The 22,704-nt window shown below is 53.9% G+C and overlaps 2 protein-coding genes across 10 annotated transcripts; one reads left to right on the top strand and one right to left on the bottom strand.

Moving 5' to 3' along the window:
- Window positions 1–57: 57 nt before the first annotated feature.
- Window positions 58–20,407, bottom strand: LOC100439294 (Leucine-rich repeat-containing protein 29). Of its 9 annotated transcripts, XM_054534922.2 has the most exons (8): window positions 20,333–20,388; window positions 17,181–17,282; window positions 3,622–4,560; window positions 2,163–2,366; window positions 1,884–2,027; window positions 1,445–1,662; window positions 1,171–1,345; window positions 58–1,076 (listed from the first exon to the last, which is right to left on the bottom strand). In XM_054534922.2, exons 1-7 carry the CDS (start codon window positions 20,354–20,356, stop codon window positions 1,177–1,179), a joined length of 1,800 nt encoding a protein of 599 aa, XP_054390897.1. In that variant the 5' UTR covers window positions 20,357–20,388; the 3' UTR covers window positions 58–1,076; window positions 1,171–1,176. The 9 variants fall into 9 exon arrangements, with proteins under 9 accessions (XP_054390897.1, XP_024089803.2, XP_054390896.1 ...); XM_024234035.3 differs by lacking the exon at window positions 2,163–2,366; XM_054534921.2 differs by having other exon boundaries at window positions 58–1,345.
- TMEM208 (transmembrane protein 208) lies at window positions 19,013–22,624 on the top strand. Its single transcript, XM_003778645.4, has 8 exons — window positions 19,013–19,046; window positions 19,737–19,800; window positions 20,339–20,584; window positions 21,196–21,291; window positions 21,715–21,774; window positions 21,855–21,991; window positions 22,143–22,227; window positions 22,322–22,624. Exons 3-8 carry the CDS (start codon window positions 20,579–20,581, stop codon window positions 22,457–22,459), a joined length of 522 nt encoding a protein of 173 aa, XP_003778693.1. The 5' UTR covers window positions 19,013–19,046; window positions 19,737–19,800; window positions 20,339–20,578; the 3' UTR covers window positions 22,460–22,624.
- The last annotated feature ends 80 nt before the right edge of the window (window positions 22,625–22,704 follow it).

The following is a 22,704-nucleotide window of genomic DNA, read 5'->3' on the forward strand; positions in this document are numbered from 1 at the left end:
CAGTGCCTTCTACCTGGATCACCCCCTTCTTTTCTTCTGGCCATTTTCATTGCCCTGATTCCTTCCTGGACCCTCCAAGCCCAATTTGTTGCTCCCTGGGCTCTGGTCCCAGGTGCTTGTCTCTCTCTTCACCCGCACCCTGCACGCTGGACTGTCCCTGCTAGCTGGCTTCTCTGTCTCCCCAGCTGGCCCTGGGGCTGGGAGAGCTTTGGCCCCTCTGAATCCGCACATAAAGCACAGTCCCTGCAGGTACTGGGGGAGCCCTGGCTCGCTGCTACAACCAGTGAACAGGGATATGGACGAGGTGCGGGGACACACCAAGGGCCAGACCTGCCATGGAGAAGTCACCAGCACCATTGAGGGGGCTGGATTAGGTGACCTCTAGTGACCCTCTCACCCAGAGATGCTGGCCTCTTTCATTCTTTTCCTCTTATTTCCCCCTCAGGACAGCCTCATTGACTCAGGCATCATTCATCAGTTGTTCCTGGAATCTGGCTGGGACAAGCGCACAGCTTGTGCCTTTGCCTCAGGGCACACCCAGGCCTGCAGGGTCTCCTACTGTGTGGGGAAGATGCTAGGAGCCCCTGTGGGGCTGTGGGCCAGGCCTGAGGAAGGAGCGTGCCTTGGGGTTTTCTCCGCCTGCCCCAGGGCCACTTCAGCTGAAGTTGGGAGGGGACGGGCCCTTTAGTCTGAGAACTTAAGACAAGGAGGTACTATCTGGAATGTTTAATCTTAGGATTTACAGCACAGACCTGGGCTCAGCTGCTGAAGCTCAGTGCACACAGGGTGCTGGGAGAGTCCCACAGGAGTAGGTGGAGCCCAGCCTTAGGTCTGAGAGGAGGGCAGGCAAGAGGCAGAGGCTCTGCTCCTCCCAGCACCAGACCCTGCCAGCTGGGGGCCTGGCCTCCCACCTAGGGCTTGGCCAGAGAGCAGGAGCCTGTGGCAGCAACATGTAGGTAGCATTTCCAGGGGCCTGTGGCAACGACGTGTAGCTGGAAGAGGCTACTGCCAGGTGGTGTGGCAGGATGTTCCCTCTGGGCTGCCCTGGATGGGCCCCACCCCCAGTCCTAGAGGGTCTGCAGTAGAGGGAGGCAAGAAGCAACCCAGGTCAAGGCCAGGGTTGGAGACTGGGGGAGTCAAGGAGGCTGTGCTGCAGGGCTGGTTACTGACCCGGCCTCAGAGTGTTAGGGTCAGGTCAGCCCCTCCCACGAAGCGGGACTGGACGCAGGACACCTGGGGCAGCTGGGCTTGGAAGCGTCTGACGGCGGCCATGTTGATGCCAGGGCACATGGCCACATCCAACACCCGGAGCTGCCTGCACGCCTGCCCAATGGCATCCAGTGTCCTGTGGGGAGGCCACCTGATGAGTGCCTGGCCCGGCGTGGGACCCAGCCCAGCCCCTGCACCGTGGCTCCATCTGCCCAGTGTCATCGGACACACTTACTGCTCTGTGAGCTGACTGCAGCTGGACAGATTGAGATGCTGCAGCCTCGGCCAGGAGCTGGCTGCCTGGGCCCAGCCCTTGTCACTGAGGCGGCTGCAGTGACTCAGCGCCAAGTGCTCCAGGCTAGGACAGCCCCTGGCCACAACCACCAAGCCGTTGTCTGTGAGTTCTGGCAACAGGCTAAGGGACAGCTGCCTCAGCTGGGGAAACTGGAGCACCTATCAGGATGGAGCAGGTGGGGGAGAGGTAAATGCCACTGGAGCCCACAGCCTTGGCCTTTCCAGATCCTCCCACCCCAGCCAGGGCGTGACTAGAGGCAGCAGAAGCCAATGAAAAAGGAACTCCAAGGTCAACTTTTTTCCAAGCAAAAAGTGGGTTGGCCCAGACCCCTGACTTCAGCCCCAAGATCCTCAGCCTACCCGCACCCCCAGCCCCACACCTTGGCTAAACTGGCATCGGTCAGCTTGCTGCAGGCTGTGAGGTCCAACTCCTGCAGGGCCCGCAGCATGAGCAGGGAGGGGCCCTGTGGCTCGGGACAGGGGTCCTTGGTACCTGAGGCCTGATGCTCCAGCTCTGGGCGTGACTGTGGGAAGAAGCCCTTGCTTCTCAGGTTCCTCCTGAGTTTGCCCTTAAATACTCCTACAGAGACTTGGGAGGGGCAGGAGGGCAGCTGAGCCCAGGGGCCACCCCGTCCTCCAAGACCTTGAGGGTCCCGCACCTGGTTCCCCTGCACAGGCTCCCCCAGCCCCAGAAGCCCCCAGTCACAGAGCTCCCTGCACCAAGCCAGGCGCAGGACTGAGAGGTGGGTGAGATAGGTGCAGATGGCCTGCAGGGTCCGGTTGGTGAGGGCCACACAGGAGGACAGGTCTAGCACCCTGAGGCTCAGGCCCAGCGCTGGGATCATGGAGAGCACTGAGGCATCCTAGGAGGGAGGAAGGGAGGAGACAGGATGGAGCAGCAGCTGGTTGCCTATGCCACTTGGCCTGGCAGGGGTAGCTAGGAAGGGTCTGTTCAAGGTTCTCACCCCACAGGCAGGAGGGAGCTACCAGAGGGTCCAAGGAAGGAAGCAACATGGTTCCTGTGCTGGTAGTGAAAGGTGGGGGTGGACGGGGTGGGCCATGGGGGTTGCCACAGGAAAAAGGCCTGGACTGTGGCTGGGGCAGGAAGGATGCAGGTGGCAAGGCCTAGGGTGGCCACCCTGCCTATGCTCCCAGCCCCTGCCAAAAAAGTGAATGAGGCTGCCTCAGACCACAGCTCACAACTGGACCAGCCAGTTGACCCTGCTAAGCCAATCGGAGTTGCTCCCTCTAGAGCTGGACACAGAACAATGAGATGTAGGTAGAGCTGCCAGCTGCCAGGGCAGTTAGGGACGGGGAGCAGGAGCTAAGGGCAGAGTAGAGGAGGCTGGTTTGTAGAGAGATGCACAGAGGGGAGCTTCAGGGACACAAGAACTTGAGGCCTGGAGGCAGCAGCTGAGAGGACACGGGGATGTTGTACCACATATCTGACATGCTTGGTGCCAAAGAGAAGGAGGAGTAAGGCCGGGAAGAGAGGCGCTTGGAGGGGAACAAGGTGGAGAGACGGTTTTTAGGTTGGGAATGCCCTGGTCAAATGGACAGGCTGAAGAAATAATCCACTAAAGAGGGACAGACTGACACTGCCAAGACAGGGGCGCCACCCAGAGGGACAGTGCTGAGCCCTGCTGAAGGTCCTGGCCTTGGCTAGGAAATGACCCTGCTGCTCCTGTCACATCACCTTCGCAGGCCCCGCCCAAGCACCTTCCTCAGTGCTCCTTCCCTGCCTTCCTTGCCCTTGACCCCCTTTCTTCAGCCCGCCCAGCTCCAGAACACTCGTCTTCAGCGCCCCTCCCCAGACCGCAGCGGTCGCCACACACTTGACATGTGAGCTGTTGGCTGCCTCGTGGGCTGGGCCACCTTGGCCGCTTGGACCTCCTAGACCCAGAATGGGGGCTTTGGGGGGGCGTGCTGGCAGCAACAGTAGCTGTCTAGGCTCTTGCCCTCCTCCAGATTGGGTCCCAAGTTCATTTCTGACTGCCAATCATAGGCATGAACACTGGGGAGTCCCTCCCTGGTGCCAAAGGCCCCCCACCACCCCGCTTCCCCTCTCCCGCTGTCCTCAGCCCTGGAGAGAAAGGAAGGGGATGATGGTGTGCTCACCTTCAATGAAGAACAGTGGGCCAGGCTGAGGGAGGCCAGCTGGGATGGAGCCCCGTGCACAGAGCTCAGGGCCTGGGCCAGTTCCCGCCCTCTCACCAGACAGCACTCGGCCATGTCGAGGCTCTGCAGCTCCTGCAGGCCACCCAGAGCTGTACATCCTGCGTCTGTCAGCCGCTGCAGCTTCCCCAGGCTCAGGCGCCGCAGGTGCCGCAGGCCACGGCTCACGGCCAAGAGCGCCCCATCAGTCAGTTCTGAGCAGCCACTGAGGTCCAGGGAGGTAAGGCCTGGTTGCTGGAAGCACAGGGTAGCCACAGCCTCTGTGGAGAGGTCCCGGCAGCTGTGCAGGCTCAGCTCCTGAAGCTGCAGCCCAGCTACCTGGCCCAGGGCCCGCAGGGCCTCGGGTGGCAAGCCAGTGCCACTCAGGTCCAGGGCACGCAGCCTGCCAGCCCGCTCTTGCACGAATCGCAGCAGGTTGCAGAAGGAGAACTGGGAGGGAGAGGAGTCTTGGGGGCCGATGGACCCTCGGGCTGGGCCTAGCTCGAAGGTGAGGTGGCAGTATGCCAAGGAGAGGCGCTCCAGGCTGGGGGCACAGCTGCTGAGCCGGTTGAAGCTGAGGTCAGCCAGGTCTCGCAGGCCAGCCAGGTTGAGCTCACGGAGGCCGCTCAAAGCCTGCCGGACGCTCTGTGCCATCTCGGGCTGAGCCAGCAGTGTGCCCGAGGTGAAGAGGCTATTGCAGCCACTGAGGTCAAGGACACACAGGGCTGGGCAGCCCAGGATCAGGGCCACAAAGGAGGCCTCTGTGGGACTGCCTCCACCCAGGGACAAGCTCTGCAGGTGTGGGCCCAGGTGGTAAGCAACAGATTGTAGCATCTGGTGTGAAGCTGGAGAGCCATCCAGGTTGGTCAGGCGGATGCAGCAGATGCCCTTGAGGCCCAGGCTCTTGATGGCCGAGAGGGAGGCAGAGGACACGGGGATGTTGTATCGCACATCTGTCTACGGAGCAGCAGCAGGCCTGGGGGTAGCCCTCTGGCTTCAGAGGGTGCTGGGCATTGGGTTTGGTGACAAGTCACTGACCAGAGGTTGAGGGCAGGTCAAGGAAGGGCCCTTCCACAATGGAGACCCACCATGGTGTGTGGTGTCATGTGTGGTCAAGTTGGGTATGGGTAGGAAGTGGGAGCTGGGGTTCAAAGGAGATGACCATCAGAGGAAGACAGGAAGGTTAGTGATGGACAGGACGGGATACTGAGGGAGGGGTAGGGACAGTGGGGAGTTGGCATGCTGAGCACAGGAGGGCTGAGATGGGACCTAGAGGAAACCCAGTGAAGTCCCCAGGGTGTGGGATGGCAAAGTATGCCAGACTCCAACCTTTGGGACTTTCAGAAGGAGGCCCTGAGATCCATGGACTCAGCCTCCTACTCCAGGGACTTGGCATGAGCTAAGCAGCCAGGCTCCCCCACTTTCTAGAGAGTGTAGCCCTCCGAAGAGTGGAAGGCAATAGAAGTGAGGTAGGTGTCACTCACCACAACCCTCTATGGCCCAGGTGCCAGAGGTCTGGGGCAGGAAGTGAGGCCTAAGTCCCCTGGTGGCCTGAGAGAGCCTGTCACATGAATGTTTGCAAAAATGTGTTCTGTGTGTAAGCAAAAATGTGTGCATGTGCATATATGTGTGTGTGCATGTATGTGCATGTGTGTGTGTGTGCATGTGCGTGTGTGTGTGCATGAACACGTGGAGCTGCCTGGTATTGGGCCCTGGATGCTCCAGAGTTCAAGATGTGCTTGTGATCCCTGCAGCATATCTCTGGAGGGGACATCTATCTGTCAAGGTAAGGACGCTGAAGCCTCCCATTTCCGTGGGTGGGAGCTAACAGAACACACCTCACCCGTGCCAAGGAAGTTGAGCTGGCTGTGCGTAGAGGAACAGGGGAGTGAGAATGGGGAGTGCACAGCTGGAGTCGGGTGGGACCCAAGAGAAAAGCTCAGGGCTACATAGTGGGAATAAGTTGGCTTGTGCAGGCATTTAGGAGCTCCCAGCTAAGGAGATATCTTCAAAGAACTTTTCCTGATATTGCACTGGAGTGAGCCAAAGGGAAATCGGTATAATTTGTGTGGAATAGATCTCTGGGGAGAGGGAGAAGAGGGCTTGGATTCTAAAATCCTTGCCCCATCTCCCTACCTCTTGGCCATGTTGCAGGCATGTGGTACTCAAAGAGGGCTCTTGTTTGAATCAACATGGTCCTGATGCAGGAAAGAATGCTCCCCTAAACCTGTCGTCAGTAACTGCAAAAACAAGCTGCTATTCCCTGCTGGTACCCCACAGACCATCATCAAAAGGGAATCAAAGCCAGGCACAGTGGCTCCTGCCTGTAATCCCAGCACTTTGGGAGGCTGAGGCGGGTGGATCACTTGAGGTCAAGAGTTTGAGACCAGCCTGGCCAACATGGTGAAACCCCATCCTACTAAAAGTACAGAAATTAGGCTGGGCGTGGTGGCTCACACCTGTAATCCCAGCACTCTGGGAGGCCAAAGTGCCTCCCAGATCATGAGGTCAGGAGATCGAGACCATCCTGGCTAACATGGTGAAACCCCATCTCTACTAAGAATACAAAAAAATTAGCCGGGCATGGTGGTGGGCATCTGTAGTCCCAGCTACTTGGGAGGCTGAGGCAGGAGAATGGCGTGAACCCAGGAGGTGGAGCTTGCAGTGAGCCGAGACTGTACCACTGCACTCCACCTGGGTGACAGAGCAAGACTCCGTTTCAAAAAAAAAAAAAAGAAATTCGCTGGGTGTGGTGGTGCATGCTTATAATCCCAGCTACTTGGGAGGCTGAGGCAGGAGGATCACTTGAACCTGAGAGGTGGAGGTTGCAGTGATCCAAGATTGCACCACTGCACTCCAGTCTGGGCAACACAGCAAAACTCCATCTCAAAAAAAAAAAAGGAATGCAAAAGGTAGAAGTGACTCACAGGATGTGCTCCTGCAAGATACTTATCAACAGGATTCTCCTGAGAAACACAGGACTCATTCCCAGGTGTGGAGAGGCCAGCCTGGCTTCTGCCACAGAGAAGTGGCACCCATGGCTGTAATGACAGGAAGGAGTGGTGTAAGAGACAGGAACCAGCTCCTGGCCTCTTTCACAGGAACCAGAGGTCAGCCAGGTTCCCCTTCCAGCCCCTACTTCTGGAACACGGTCATTCCAGATGAGAGGAGCACTCACCACAGGTCTCCTCGTGAGCAATGGATCGGGGATCTCAGGTGAAAGGGAGGCTGGGAAGATCCCAGTGTGTGAGGGTGGAGAAGGCAATAAACATCAGAGAGGAATGGAGGGCATACCTCCAGCCATTCCCAAGCCGTGCAAGCTGGACGACTCCATCCCATGCAGATGAGAGGAAACTGGTTGGGGCAGGTGGGGCAGAGCTGGCTGTGAGGCAGCACCTCCTCCCCCAACTCACACATCACTGAGGAACCCCTGAAGGTCCTGCAGGCCCCAGCTCCAGCGGCACAGCACCTTCAGGGGCTCAGCCTGACTTCTTTCCTTCCCTTCATTCTGGAGCCTGGCTGGCCAGGAAGGGTCTCTTCTCTCCCACTGCCTCCCTATGAACCAGGTGGACAAAAGAACTTGGAAGACTCTGGCAATGCCCCAGGGCCCAAGTCCAGGGCTGGCTCCTGGCAGCAAGGCCACCTGATAAAGAAGCAGGGCCTGGCTTAAAGGACTTCCAGCTATGGGGGTACGGAAGAGGCTTGAGACCATGTCCGGGCCCCACCATTTTTGCTGGTGGGATGGGAGCAGCCTCTAAGCCACCTCCCAGGTGGCTCCTGAGGTCTGCTCCTGAGGTCACCTGCTCCTGAGGTCTTGTGGACTTAAAACTTCAGGAGTTGGCCAGGTGTGGTGGCTCATGCCTATAATCCTAGCACTTTGGGAGGCCAAGGCAGGCGGATCACGAGGTCAGGAGCTCGAGACCAGCCTGGCCAACATGGTGAAACCCTATCTCTACTAAAAATACAAAAATTAGCTGGGCCTGGTGGCAGGAGCTTGTAATCCCAGCTACTCAGGAGGCTGAGGCAGGAAAACTGCTTGAACCCGGGAGGCAGAGGTTGCAGTGGGCCGAGATCGTGCCACTGCACTCCAGCCTGAGCAACAGAGCGAGACTCCAGCTTAAATAAATAAATAAATAAATAAATAACCTGCAGGAGCCCAGGAACAGCCTTTCAGGGATATTTCTCTGTGTGAGAGAACAGCAGCAGGCTGAAGCAGGCCTTCTGGGTTCTGGACTTTGGCCCTGGTATAGGACACCCCCTTCCTGGGCCCTGGGAAGATGCTTCTAGACCCACCCAAAGAGAACTGCAAGGCCACATGCTCTAGCTCTAGCTGCCCCATCTACAAAAGGAACACCTTGCCCCCTGGTCTCCTCCCTTCCCGATGCTGGCATCTTAAGAGTAATTGCTGGCCGGGCATGGTGGTTCATGCCTGTAATCCCTGGACTTTGCCCCAAGGCGGGCAGATCACTTAAGGTCAGGAGTTGAAGACCAGCCTGGCCAACGTGGTGAAACCCCATCTCTACTAAAAATACAAAAAAGCCGGGCATGGTGACAGACACCTGTAATCCCAGCTACTCTGGGGGCTGAGGCAGGAGAATCTCTTGAACCTCAGAGGCAGAGGTTGCAGTGAGCCAAGATCCTGCCACTGCACTCCAGCCTGGGCGACAGCACAAGACTCCACCTCAAAAAAAAAGAAAAAAAAAAGAATAATCACAAAATCATTTGGGAACTGCTCTGAATCTGCTACAAGTGATGTATGTACCTTGTCTGTGGGAGACATGGGTTTTGTTGTACCTAATGAAGCCCTGAACCGAGACTGCAGGCCTGTGTACAGACTTGGAAAGCCATGTGACAGAGAAAATGGCCCTTCGTCCTGCCTAGTACAGGACTCCAAAGCTACCATGCTTGTTCTCCAGGAGGCCGTTGGGAAATGTACGCCCTGGCACCCAGGGCATTGGGCTCTAGAGAGGAGTTAGACTGGTGGGTCATACAGAGTCTGCTCCAGGACTTCATCAATCCCTCAGGCAGGGAGGGCACAAAGAGCTCTCTTCAGCTATTGCCTCATGGGGACCAACCAGCAGAGACAACCAGGGATCCCCCAGGAACAGACAGGGCCGGTGCATACGGAGGGTGCTGCCTTTGCCGGCATCCTTATTTGAGAAAACTGGGATTAAGGGAACAGGAGGGACTGGTCAGGGAAAGTAAGTCCCCAAGACCAGCGTCCTAGCCCAGCTTGGTGAGTCACCAGCTCTAGCTGGGCCTCGGTAAGCCAGTGTCTTCCACAGCACCTAACTGGTACCTAACTGCTACTGCCTCAGTATCCACCTGCCCATGCCCGAGCCCTGGGAGATGGTTCCTGCCTGCAGGGTCCCGCAGGTGCTCTCTGGCACATGGTAGGGGTGATGCCAGGTACCTGTGGCCTGGCCTCCCAGTGCTCCCAGCCTAGGTGGGGCTGAGTTTTGCAGAGGCACCAAAGGGTCTTTGTCAACATTCCTTTTTTCTTTTTCTTGTTTTTGGTTATCCCAAGGCTCTGTCATCTGTCTCTGTCTGCATTCTATCTGGAGAGCGTGGTTGGCTGGAGCAGCTCCCGCTCTAAAACACTCACTCTGGCTTACTTCTCCTTCCTCCAGCCCTGCCCCGCTTGGGCTCCTCTGACTGCCCCATCTTTGCTGGGTTCCATGAGGCTTTGCCCTGTGACAACCTCTCCTCGGGGTCCTTGTTGCCTTGCCTCAGTCGTGCTGCTGTGCCCATTCTCCTGGCCTGGCCAGGGCTGGCAAGACCAGCTGCCTCCTCTGAGTCTGTACCGGGGATACAGAACTCCGCCCAGGAAGTCATGGCCTCCTTGCTCGCTTCCCACCCCCACCAAGACTTCTCTCCAAGCCCCTCCCCCTCCAGCTCCTGGTCCTACTGATACACCCTCCCTCACCCAGGATTCTCAGGGATGGCCATCAAGTGGGAAGTCCCTCCCTTTCCCCTGTTCATGTCCACCAGCTGCCTTCAGGCAGGGCCCATCTGAACCTTCCTCCTTCTCCTGCCCTTTTCTTCCAGAAGACCTCTTCTCCTGGCCTCCTTCTCCTGCTGCACCTTCTCCTCTGAGAACCCTGATGTTTCTGCCTTTCCACTGCTCCTTCTTCAGAGGCCACAAACACCCCAGAGTCTTAAACTGCAACTAAAAGCCTCCTTTCATCCTGCACCCCTTCCTCTTGCCTCTCTTCTCTCCCCTTCCTCTACAGCCACGCTTCTTGGAAGCACACAGGCACAGGCATGCCTGCTGTCCGGCCACTCGTTGCCCCTCGCCTCACCTGCTCACCCCTCCACCCTGGCCCCCACAGGATCACGCATTCCTGGCAACAACTCCCCTCCAGCAAGGTCACCAACATGTGGGGGCTTCACCTCAGACCTCCCACAAAGGTTCTCTCTGCCATGTCACCTGCTCTGCATGGCCAGCAGCCACTCCCCTTGATGCCATCTCCCACTGGGGTTCTGCAACTCTGCCCTCCTGGCTTGCCTCCTACCTTCCAGCCTGCTCTTCTTCAGGCTCTTTTGGGGTCAACAAAGAACAGAGATCCAGTCCACAGATGAGTGGGTTCCCCATGGTTTGTTCCACCCAACAACACACACACACACACGTGTGCACGTGCACATATGCACACGATCTTTGTGCCCCTCCAAGTGTACCCTGGCCAACTGCATTTTGCCCCATGGGGCCATCATTCCAACTACTGTCTTTCCGATCCATATGATTTTCCTGAACACCAGACCCTGGGAGCCAAGTGCCTGATTGACCTCTCTCCAGAGGGCACGATGCGGCATGCCCAAATCTGAATTCATCATCTCATCCTCCAACTCTGCTCCTTCTAAACTCTCCCCAACCTCTATTGAGTCACCCAAGTGGGAAATTTGGGAGTGACTCTAGAATCCTCCCTCACTTCCCACATCCACAAGGACCCAAGCCCCTTCCACTCTGTTTCCCTGATACGGTGCAATCTGTCCCTCTGCTCCAACCTCACTGCTTCTGCCCCAGTTGAGGTCCCCATACTGCATGCCAGCAGCCCGAGAGCTGCTTCCTCCAAGCTCAGACAACGCCAGCTTCCTCCTTATCAGGTCCTGGCCTTCAGTTCCTCTGGCTCCAATCCACCCTGGGTTTTGTCACCGTGTGACCCTTCCAAAAGGCGATTCTGCCTGTGCTCTCCAGACCCTCTGCCAGTTCCGCACGCCTCCAGGACACAGGCTAAGCTTCCTAAGCCTGCATTCAAGCCCTTCTAGGACCCAGGCCTGCTGCTTCAGCCAAGCTCTTCCCAAGCCCATTCCCCTTCCTCTTAGTCCTGGCTCTGGGGCTGCCACTTCTGACCATTGTGCTGTACCGCACGCCTCTGCTCAGCTGCTTTTTCTGTTCTGGGGGGGGGTCCCACCCCTCACCGGCTCCTGTTGGCAAATGTTTATTCCTGTCTCCAGTCTCAGGCCAAGCACCTCCTTCTCCATGGAGTCTTTTCTGATCTTTTCTCTGCACCATGATGTGCCTCACACAGACTTCAAATGCAGCACCCCAGCCTTTTTTTACTCATCTGTGCTCACTACACACTCCCCAGCCCTGTGCCTTCCTCAGTTTTGCCTCGCCGGTGCCCAGCACAGTGCCCGGCACAACAAAAACATTTGAGTAAGGCTGCCCACACTCTCTCCATGTGTCTCTGGTAATTTTCCATCTTCCTCCTGTCCTGTGACTGCTCCAACCCTCTCTGCTGAAGCCCTGGCCTCTATGTCTCTTTTTACTCTCCTGAGATAACCTGGTCTCCAAATCCACTGAGCGAAGGGGCCGCTGAGGAAGGAGATGCCTCTGAGGAACTTCTCTGCAAATAGCTCCATGTTTCCACCCCCACCTCTCTGCTTCCTCAGGAAAAGGTGACATCCTTTTTTTCACCAAACTGATGCTGAAAAAACAAAAAAGAAAAACACACACACACACACACACACACAAAAAAAAAAAAAAAAAGGAAGAGGTGATATCCTCTCCATCCTATCCCAGATCAAGCTTGGTATGTGGAAGCCTGTCCCTGCCACCATCTTCCACGCCTGACCTCTCTCCTCCCCCAATCTTCACCCCTCCTCTAGTGACTCCCTGAAGCATTTATTTATTTATGTATTTAATTAATTTATTTACTTTTTTTTTTTTTTGAGACAGAGTCTCACTCTGTCACCCAGGCTGGAGTGCAGTGGCACGATCTCAGTTCACTGCAATCTCCACCTCCCAGGTTCAAGCAATTCTCTGCCTTAGCCTCCTGAGTAGCTGGGATTACAGGCACCCGTGACCATGCCCGGCTAATTTTTTGTATTTTTAGTAGAGACGGGGTTTCACCATCTTGGCCAGGATGGTCTTGAACTCCTGACCTTGTGATCCACCCGCCTCGGCCTCCCAAAGTGCTGGGATTATAGGTGGGAGCCACCGCGCCTGGCCTCTTTTTTTTTTTTTTTTTTTTGAGACGGAGTCTTGCCCAGACTGGCTGGAGTGCAGTGGCGCGATCTCGGCTCACTGCAAGCTCCGCTTCCTGGGTTCACGCTATTCTCCTGCCTCAGCCTCCTGAGTAGCTGGGACTATAGGCGCCCACCACCGCGCCCGGCTAATTTTTTGTATTTTTTTTTTTTAGTAGAGATGGGGTTTCACCGTGTTAGCCAGGATGTTTTTTTTTTTTTTGAGATGGAGTCTCGCTCTGTTGCCCAGGCTGGAGTGCAGTGACATGATCTCAGCTCACTGCAACCCCCACCTCCCAGGTTCAAGCGATTCTCCTGCCTCAGCCTCCCGAAGAGCTGTGATTACAGGCATTCGCCACCATGCACAGCTAATTTTTGTATTTTTAGTAGACATGGGGTTTCACCATGTTGGCCAGGGTGGTCTCGAACTCCTGACCTCAATTGATCTACCCGCCTTGGCCTCCCAAAGTGCTGGGATTACAGGCTTGTGTCACTGCACTGGGCCACCCTGAAGCTTTATTTATTTATTCATTTATTTATAGACAGGGTCTTGCTCTGTCACCCAGGCTGGAGTGCAGTGGTGTGATCTCTGCTCACTGCAACCTCTGCTTCCCAGGTTCAAGAGATTCTCGTGCCTCAGCCTCCCGAGTAGCTGGGATTACAGGTGTGCACCACTGTACCTGGCTAATTTTTGTATTTTTAGTAGAGGTGGGGTTTCAACTTGTTGGCCAGACTGGTCTTGAACTCCTGGCCTCAAGTGATCCACCAGCCTCAGCCTCCCAAAGTGCTGGGATTACAGGTGTGAGCCCCCGTGCCCAGTCTCCTGATGCATTCAAACACATTTCAGATTTCTCCAGAAGAGAATCCCTTTGTTTTTGTCAAACCCATCTCAACTTATCATTTCTGCCCTATTTCTTTCTCTCTCTCTCTCTGTTTTTTTTTTTTTTTTTTTTTTGAGACGGAGTCTCTCTCTGTCACCCAGGCTGGAGTGAAGTAGAGCAATCTCGGTTCACTGCAACCTCTGCCCCTGGGTTCAAGTGGTTCTCCTACCTCAGCCTCCAGAGTAGCTGGGATTATAGGAACCCACCACTATGCCTGGCTAAGTTTTGTATTTTTAGTAGAGGGGGTTTCGCCGTGTTGGCCAGGCTGGTCTCAAACTCCTGACCTCAGGTGATCCACTCGTCTCGGCCTCCCAAAGTTCTAGGATTACAGGCGTGAGCCACAATGCCTGACCTGCCCTATTTATTTCCTTCTTTCTGTGGAGAAATTTCTTGCCAGTGAGGTCACGCTCTACACTTCCTACTTCTCTCATTCATTCCTCAATCCACCTGGCTTTTTTTTCCAGATGCCAAATATCACTGAAGCCATTGGTGGCCTCCTTGGATAACACATCTCATGCACGCTATTTGTTCTTCATTTTGCTGGGCTTTTTGTGGGATCTAACATTGTTAATCATCCATCCAATCCTTTATTTACATATTTTTTTTTGAGACTGAGTCTCGCTCTGTCGCCAGGCTGGAGTACAGTGGCTAGATCTCGAATCACTGCAACCTCCGCCTCTCTGGTTCAAGCGATTCTCCTGTCTCAGACTTCTGAGTAGCTGGGACTACAGGCGTGAGCCACCACGCCCGGCCTCATTCAATCCTTTAAATGCTCTCCTGCTCTCCTGCCTTTGACGTCTGTGCCCTCCTCTCTCTGGGATCTCCTCATTCCCCTCTTTGGGTGTCTCCTCCTTTCTGTGCCCCTGGACTTGTGTCCTCTCCTGGGGCTTCTCTGTGGCCTGCTGTTCTGTGGCCCTGCATGTTCTCCCCAGGGGAAGTTACTCAGATCTGTGGCTTCAACTGCCACTTATTCTTTAATGACACTCAAATCTATATTTATTACCCAGACATTTCTCTTGAATTCCTCACTCAGAAATGCAACTACCAAGTGGATCTCAACATCTAGATCCTCACACTTCAAACTTTCAACATGTCCAAAATAAAATTCCTTTGGACAATGAGATCAATGTCACTGTATACATAATTCAACAACAGAATCTACTTATAGACCCATATTTAATAGGGGATAGAGGATTCCAACCAAACAGAGAAGGAGAAGATTAGATGTAAATGGTGTTCGGGCTCTTTGAAAATTAATCAGTTTCGCTTCTTACCTCATCACATAAATCTAAATAATTTTTACCAATAAAAACATTAACACAAAAATTCAAACCAGAAAGCAGAAGAGACAGTTTTGCTGTAAACCTAAAACTGCTCTAACTAATAGAGTCTATTTAAGAAAAACAGAAGAAAAGTATAAAAGGGCAAGGAATCATTAAGTTTAGAAAACAATGGAAGAAGTGAAAAAGAAAAGGATGTTCAGAATCAACAACAGAGAAATTTAACTGCTGGGCCAGGCATGGTGGCTCATGCCTGTAATCCCAGCACCTTGGGAAGCTAAGGTGGGCAGATCTCTTGAGCCCAGGAGTTTGAGACGAGCCAGGGCAACATGGTGAAATCTTGTCTCTGTTAAAAATATAGGCCGGGCGTGGTGGCTCACACTTGTAATCCCAGCACTTTGGGAGGCCGAGGCGGGAGGATCACGAGGTCAGGAGATGGAGACCATCCTGGCTAACACAGTGAAACCCCATCTCTACTAAAAATACAAAAAAAAATTAGCTGGGTGCGGTGGCGGGGGCCTGTAGTCCCAGCTACTCAGGAGGCTGAGGCAGGAGAATGGCGTAAACCCGGGAGGCGGAGCTTGCAGTGAGCCAAGATCTCACCACTGCACTCCAGCCTGGGCAACAGAGCGAGACTCCTTCTCAAAAAAAAAAAAAAAAAAAAATATATATATATATATATAAATTAGCCAGGCATGGTGACATGCATCTGTAGTCCCACCTACTCAGGAGGCTGAGGTGGGAGGATCACCTGAGCCTGGCAAGGTCGAGGCTGCAGTGACCTGTGATTGCACCACTGCACTCTAGCCTGGGCAACAGAGCAAGACCCTGTCTCAAAAACAAACAAATGAAATTTTTAAAAAATTAAATTAAAAACTAAATTAAGTTAAATTAAAATTTTAAAAAGAGGCCGGGTTTGGTGACTCACACGTGAAATCCCAGCACTTTGGGAGGCCGAGGTGGGTGGATCATGAGGTCAAGAGATCCAGACCATCCAGGCCAACATAGTGAAACCCCATCTCTACTAAAAATATAAAAATTTTTAGTGCACCACCTGGGCGTGGTGGTGCATGCATAGTCCCAGCTACTCGGCAGGCTGAGGCAGGAGAATTGCCTGAACCCAGGAGGTGGAGGTTGCAGTGAGCTGAGATCACGCCACGGTACTCCAGCCTGGTGACTGAGCGAGACTCCGTCTCAAAAAAATAAATAAATAGAAATAAAAAAAGAAGCGCGGCACAGTGGCTCACGCCTGTAATCCCAGCACTTTGGGAGGCCAAGTGGGTGCAGATCACTTGAGGTCAGGAGTTCGAGACCAGCCTGGCCAACATGGTGAAACCCTGTCTCTACTAAAAATACAAAAATTAGCCAGGCATGGTGGCGAGTGCCTGTAATCCCAGCTACTTGAGAGGCTGAGGCAGGAGAATTGCTGAGGCGGAGGTTGCAGTGAGCTGAGATTGCGCCATTGCACTCCAGCCTGGGTGACAGAGCAAGACTCCATTTAAAAAAAAAAAAAAAAATTAGCTGGGCATGGTGGCGGGTGTCTGTAATCCCAGGTACTTGGGAGGCTGAAGCAGGAGAACTGCTTGAACCCAGGAGGCAGAGCTTGCAGTGAGCTGAGATAGCGCCACTGCACTCTAGCCTGGGCGACAGAGCAAGACTCTTATCTCAAAAAAAAAAGAAAAAAGAAAAAAAGAAATAGAAAAAGTCCATACAAATGGAATAGAAAAATACTAAGACCTTAATAGTTAAATGGATACAGAACATGAATAAACAAAAGGGGGAAATATGAAGGTGAACTAATGAGAAAAACAGTGCAACCTCACTAATAAACAAATCAAAATTAAAACAATGAGCCATCATTGCCTGCCTTTCAAACTAGCCCAGATGTCTGCATTCACCTCCTGGCTGGCCTCCTCCCTACGCTGTCTCACTCTCCCAGTTCACTCTGCACTGCAGAGTTCTAATACAAATCACGCTGTGTCACTTGCCTGCCTAACGGGCTCCTTGATGGTCACCAGGAGAAAGCCAAACTCTGCTGCCTGGCACATCTGCCAGCTTGCAGCCTGATCCCATTCTAGCCTCGCCTCCTGCCATGTCTCACTCAGTTCCAGCCAAACGGAACTTGTGTGATTGGTTCCACACCATGGTGCCTTCACTTGTGCTGTTACTGATCCCAGAAGCCCAACATTTCTTCTCATCCTGTTCCTTCAGGAAGCCTTCCCTGACACCGCCAGTCTCCTCTGGATCTCTGGATGTCCTTCTTCATGTTCCGTCAAACTCTTTTTTTTTTTTTTTTTTTTGAGACAGAGTCTCGCTCTGTTGCCCAGGCTGGGGTGCAGTGGCGCGATCTCAGCTCACTGCCATCTCTGCCTCCCGGGTTCAAGCGACTCTCCTGCCTCAGCCTCCCAAGTAGCTGGAACTACAGGTGCACACCACGCCACCACACCCAGCTAATTTTTGTAATTTTAGTAGAGACGGGGTTTCATCATATTGGTCAGGCTGGTCTCGAGCTCCTGACCTCAGGTGATCCACCTGCCTTGGCCTCCCAAAGTGCTGGGATTACAGGCGTGAGCCACTGTGTCCGGCCGTCCCCATCTAACTCTTTCTTCCCAGTGTCACAGCGCTGAGCACACGATAGCATGATCATTTATATTACTCGTCTTTCTCCTTCACTGGAATGTGAGCTCCTTAGGGAACTGTGTCTTATTTATCTGTATAGCCCCAGCACTGTACCCAGAGCCAAGTATGTATGAATGTATGTATATATGTGTATGTATGAGCATATGAATGGATGGATGGATGGAGGGATAGATGGATGGAGATACATGAGCAGGGCCACGAGTAAGCTGAAGTGAGAAACACCTGAGGATGGGACGGGGGAGGGTGGGTGCCTTACCTCCCGAAGGGCATTCTGGGCGGCACGGTACCAAGCCCAGCTCACGAGGGAGGCCTCTTTCTGATCTGACAGAGGCAGGAAGCTCAGAATATATGTGAGCATCTGAGGGAAAAAGACAGGGCATTGGGGACTGTTAGAGCTGGGAGGTCTTTGGAACCGACTCCAGCTGACAGCACCATGGGTCTGAGGGCACCAGAGCCCTGGCTTCTACTTTATCTTGGATGTGAAGCTTCACGAAGCATTCACTTCCCCGCTCCAGGCTTCAGGTATCTTTCCTGTGAACAAACCTTTCCTGAGCTGGGTGCAGGCTTGCACTGACTGATAAGAATCAAACTTCCTGCCTAGCTGGGTAGAAAAAGCCTGGGCATTGAGGCCAGATAAACCTAGTTCAAATCTCTACTCTGCCAACTGACGTCTCGAACTTTGTTTTCCTTATCTGTGAAATTGCAATTGTAGTGAGATTTAAATGGGTCATTGTGGGAATAAAAGAACACAGCCAAGTGTCTTGCATAGGACCTAGAGCACAGCAGGCCAGGTGTGCTCACTCTGGTCCTCAGGAAGTCACGCTTGGTCCTCCTGCCGTCATGGCTCAGGCTCTGGGACCCTGCTCTTTTTCCGTCTTCTTCACTGCCACCTTGCCCTCTCCACTGGTTAAGATGCGATCCCAGCAAGACCTGGCCTGGGAGGCTCAGGCCCTTCCCCGCACCTAGGGGGTGGTGAGGTTAGAGGTCCTAAATGGGACTGGGGAAGGGGTTACCAGTGAGGCCTGGAATGATTTGATATTAACTCTTCTTTTCTTCTGGGATCTTCCTCCCTGCATCCCAATTGCCTCGTTTTTGGATTCTTCTGTGGCACCCAGGGCTCAGACCTGGGTCTTTTGGTTTTCTGTTTACCAACACAGGAATAACCAACAATTCAATATTCCCATATTTGTCCTATTATCCAAGTGCTAGTCCATATTGCCAACTGTCCATGCAAATGTTTAGCCATCACTTTAATCTCAACCAAAACTCATATTCTACCCTCAGCCCAAAACAGCTTCTCCTCCCAAATTCCCCTTTCAATGCCAACAGTGCATCTACCTGATAACACTTTCAACTATTCAAACCATTCTGTCCCTTGCTCCCAGATACAGGTGTGATGCACAGGCTTTAGGCCAGGCTGACCTAGACTCATTCAAATTCCAGCTCCACTACTTCCACACATACTGCTGTGTGACCTTAAACAAGGTACCTGACCTCTCGGAGTTTCAGTTTCCATATCTATAAAATAGGGATACTTTTTAAAAATCTAGATCATAGCCTCATGGGGATTAAATTTTACATATATACAGTGTGTGTGTGTGTGACAACTAGATGTTCCATAAATGGTTGCTGGATTGCTGTTACTAAAATTTCTACCTTTGCAACTTCCCCACCTCAGTAGCTCAGATTTCTACCACCCCAAACCTGGATTCCTTCCACAATCTCCCACCTGAACTCTTTGCCTCCAAGTTCATCCTTGCTAACACATTATGCACACTGTCACAAGGTTAATTTTTCCTATAAAACAGTTTTCAGTTTCAGCTCACCCCTGCTGTAAAACTTCAGGGTTCACCAGTACTCTCAGGACAGTCTCCACTCCTGGATCAGCACTGCCAGGCCTCTGTGCCTGATTGGACTGGCTGGTCCCCAAACTTCCCCAGTCCAGTCTCCTCACTGCCCTACAAACACAGCATGTCTGTTTCCTTTTGCCTATGCAGGCCTTTTCCCTGGGATCCCCTTCTTGAAGCTTGACTTCACCAACCCATTGTGATCTCTCCTTCCCTTCTCAGATGCCAAGCACGCAGGCGCAGTGCTCAGCCAGTGCTTACTGGATTAAATTAAGGTTGGACAGTCCAGTCCTCTACCTCTATTTTCACCAAGAGTATGCTCAGGGAAGGGGTCGGGGAAATAAAGTAGTCATTACTGAGAGGACAATGACTGGGAGAATAGACTTCTGGGCCAGGGAGGCTAGGCATAGGGAAGAAAGTATTGATGGGGACTGGGACTGATCAAGTTCCAATCCCTCCAGGGAGGCAGGGAAGCCTGTTTGAGCTGAGTTAAGACAGTGGCCATCCTGTCTTCTGGGGCTAAGCAGCCAGCCCAAGAGCAAAGGGAGAGGGGAACAAACCTGTCATCCCTTGGGGTGAGTCGGGGAGGGACACAATTCATTGACCTAAGAAGAGGGTGGCCTTTCTAGAGGGACGAGAGGAGGCAGTGATGAGGATGGAGTAGCCATCCCATGAGTCCCATCTCAAGGGGGCTACTAGAGATAATGATTGGTGACTCATGGGGTCTATGGGGATGGAAATAGATAGCCCCTAAAGCTAAGGGGGAAAGGGATAGCACTGCAAGCTCAATGGGGTGGGAACAGGCCTATTTTTGCTAAGGACAGGAGCATCATTCCAGGACCGATGGGAAAGGGTGGCCTGTTTCCCATGGGCAGAGAGAGGGGGCTGCCAACCCTCAGGACAAAAGAGATGGAGAAGCCATTCCAACAGGCCACTGAAGACAAAACCTGTTATCTCCCTGGCAGATGGGGCAGAGTGGTCTCGCCCCTGGCTAAGGGGAAGGAGCAAACATCCCATGGAGTGAAAGAGGTAAGGGCAGCCATCACTAGGGGGCTAGGAATGGGGAACAGGCCTATCCTTGTTAAAGGAACTCAGAGATCATTGCAGTTGATGGGGAGGGAGCAGTCTGTTTCCCACTGCCAGGGAGAAGGGGCGGCCGTCTCTGTAGGAAATGGAGAGATCATCCCAAGGGACCAATGGGGATAAGATCAGTTACCCTTCGGGACGATGAGATGGAGCAGACATCTTCCAGAACTGAGCGGGGAGGAGACAGCCACCTCAAGGGAAGGGGATGGGCAGAGGGCCTGTTCTCGCGGAGGTGACAGGGCAGCTATCTTCTGGGGCCGATAGGGAAGGGGAGGACGGTCCCCCAAGCTAAAGGGACAGAGTGGCCCAAAGGAGGAACCGTTACCCAGAGCTAGAAGGTCCCGGGATCGGGAGGGCGGGTCGTTTCCGCCAGGCTGCAGGGGCCGGGCTAGCTATCTGACAGCCCCTCCCCAAAGCTCGGGACCCCGAGGGCGGGGCCTGTCCAGAGCTAGGCCTGAGGACGGCTTCCTCTCACCTCCAGGGGCAGCGACTCCGCCATCGCATCCCTGCCGCCTCCGCCCCCCCCCGCGCAAGGCTTTCTGGGAAATGTAGTCTCGCCTCTTTGGGGGCGGGGCTTGGGAAGGAAGTGAGACCTATTTCCGTCCCAGAAACTGACGACTTCGGTCTGCGCCGGAAGTGCATGAGCTGCCGATGTGGTGCTTAGTGATTGTGGTTTCGGTCGCTCACCCGTGTTTCCCGGGCTGGGTATTTGCCTCGCACCATGGCGGTAAGGAGGATGGTAGGGCGGGGTCCCCACCAGCAAAGCTCTCCAGGGGCTGTGAGAGTGAAAACTGAGAAAGAACATTAAGGGATATGGGGTGGGCCAGAGGGGGGCGCCATCCCCTGGCGAGACCGTGCTAGAGCTGGGCTAGGGGGATGGCGGCGCAGGACCATACCAGGACTAGTGCGGGAGCGGGGTGGGCATCAGTACCAGAGCAGGCCAGAGAGCTAAGTGACCTAAGGTGGGCGTTAGCCCAGATCGGGACTACGCCAGCGGAGGCCTGAGAGAGGCACCATTCAACTCCGCTCAGGAGTATCCTTGGAAGAGTCGTTAGCCTAAAGCCAGACTACCACGGGATCCAGAGGCGGTATTAGCTTAGGGTTGAATTGTTCCAGGGCGAGCAGGAGGCGATTGATCCTAGCTGCGGGTGCTGGAGAGATGGCGTCAGCCCTAGACAGGATGGACTGGAGGATGGGTGGACATCCCAGGGATTGTGCTAGGTTTCAGCACTACAGGGACCTGGCTGAGTTGCGGATGGAGCTCTATAGCTAACCAGGCTGGTGGGGAGAATGAGGAGGACCGTGGCCTCTTGACGGCATCTCATCATTCCTCTGCAGCCCAAGGGCAAAGTGGGCACGAGAGGGAAGAAGCAGATATTTGAAGAGAACAGAGAGACCCTGAAGTTCTACCTGCGGATCATACTGGGGGCCAATGTAAGTGCCTACCTCTTTGCTTCTATGCCCACTTATAGTCAGTCCCCTAGTCCTCAGCCCTGCTTGGTGAGGAGTAGTGGTACCCGAAAAAGCTCTAGAAGAGAGCTCCAGTCAAAAAGAAATGAGAGATCTGGGCACAGAGAAAGTGCTGACTAGTAAAACACAAAGAAAATGCAGGCGTGAGTGGTAGCTGAATTTGAGAGCTCTTCCTACCTCCAAGTACACAAAGGCTTCTTTCCTGGGCTGAGTTGGGTGTCAGAGGAGAGTGGGTATTTGGGATTCAGGGAGCAGGGCCCTTTCTTCAACCCTGTAAGAACAACCTTGCTCCTCCCACAGCCTGGCCTAATTCTTGGTCAGAGTTGAGGGAGACCCATGGTTTGGAGGTAACTTCTGACCCCAACCTGATCCTGTGATTGCTTGCAGGCCATTTACTGCCTTGTGACATTGGTCTTCTTTTACTCATCTGCCTCATTTTGGGCCTGGGTAAGTATCTCCATCCTGGGAGGTGGATGAGTGCATAGGGTCAGTGGCTGGCCTTTGACACCCTCATTCTTGCTCTGCAGTTGGCCCTGGGCTTTAGTCTGGCAGTGTATGGGGCCAGCTACCACTCTATGAGCTCGATGGCACGAGCAGCGTTCTCTGAGGATGGGGCCCTGATGGATGGTGGCATGGACCTCAACATGGAGCAGGGCATGGCAGAGTGAGTGTCCCCCACCGCCAGCCCAGGTGAGCGGCCCCAGGGCTGGGGCCCAGATAGCCCAAGAAGCACAGCTACTTTCAACTTGAAAAGGGTGGAAGGGAGTTGAACTGGGGCCCATATGCTGTCTTTCCAGCTTTATTTCTATCCACAGGCACCTTAAGGATGTGATCCTACTGACAGCCATCGTGCAGGTGCTCAGCTGCTTCTCTCTCTATGTCTGGTCCTTCTGGCTTCTGGTACGTGGGCTGGGGGCGCTCCCAAGAAGGGGCATCTAACCCTCCCCATCTTTTATTCCCGGCACCTTGCTTCAAGTTACCGTTTCTCTTGTAGGCTCCAGGCCGGGCCCTTTACCTCCTGTGGGTGAATGTGCTGGGCCCCTGGTTCACTGCAGACAGTGGCACCCCAGCACCAGAGCACAATGAGAAACGGCAGCGCCGACAGGAGCGGCGGCAGATGAAGCGGCTATAGCCATTGACATTGTAGCCACAGGCCGCTGGCCCTGGGTGGCTCTGTCAGGGTGCACAGCCCCCCATGCCTGGAGCAATGAGGGTCTAGTCCAGGGGCCAAAAGCAGTCTGAGGTATTGGGTATACTTATACTCTACAGGGTTGTTGAATAAATGGCTTAGAATGTGGCTGATGGCTGTGTGGGTGATGAGGGATGAGGCAGGAAAAGCTGGTCCTGTGGGATTTCCCTCCTGCTACAGATCTAGCC

This window comes from Pongo abelii, chromosome 18 (genome assembly GCF_028885655.2).
Source record: "Pongo abelii isolate AG06213 chromosome 18, NHGRI_mPonAbe1-v2.0_pri, whole genome shotgun sequence".
NCBI classification, from domain to species: domain Eukaryota; kingdom Metazoa; phylum Chordata; class Mammalia; order Primates; family Hominidae; genus Pongo; species Pongo abelii.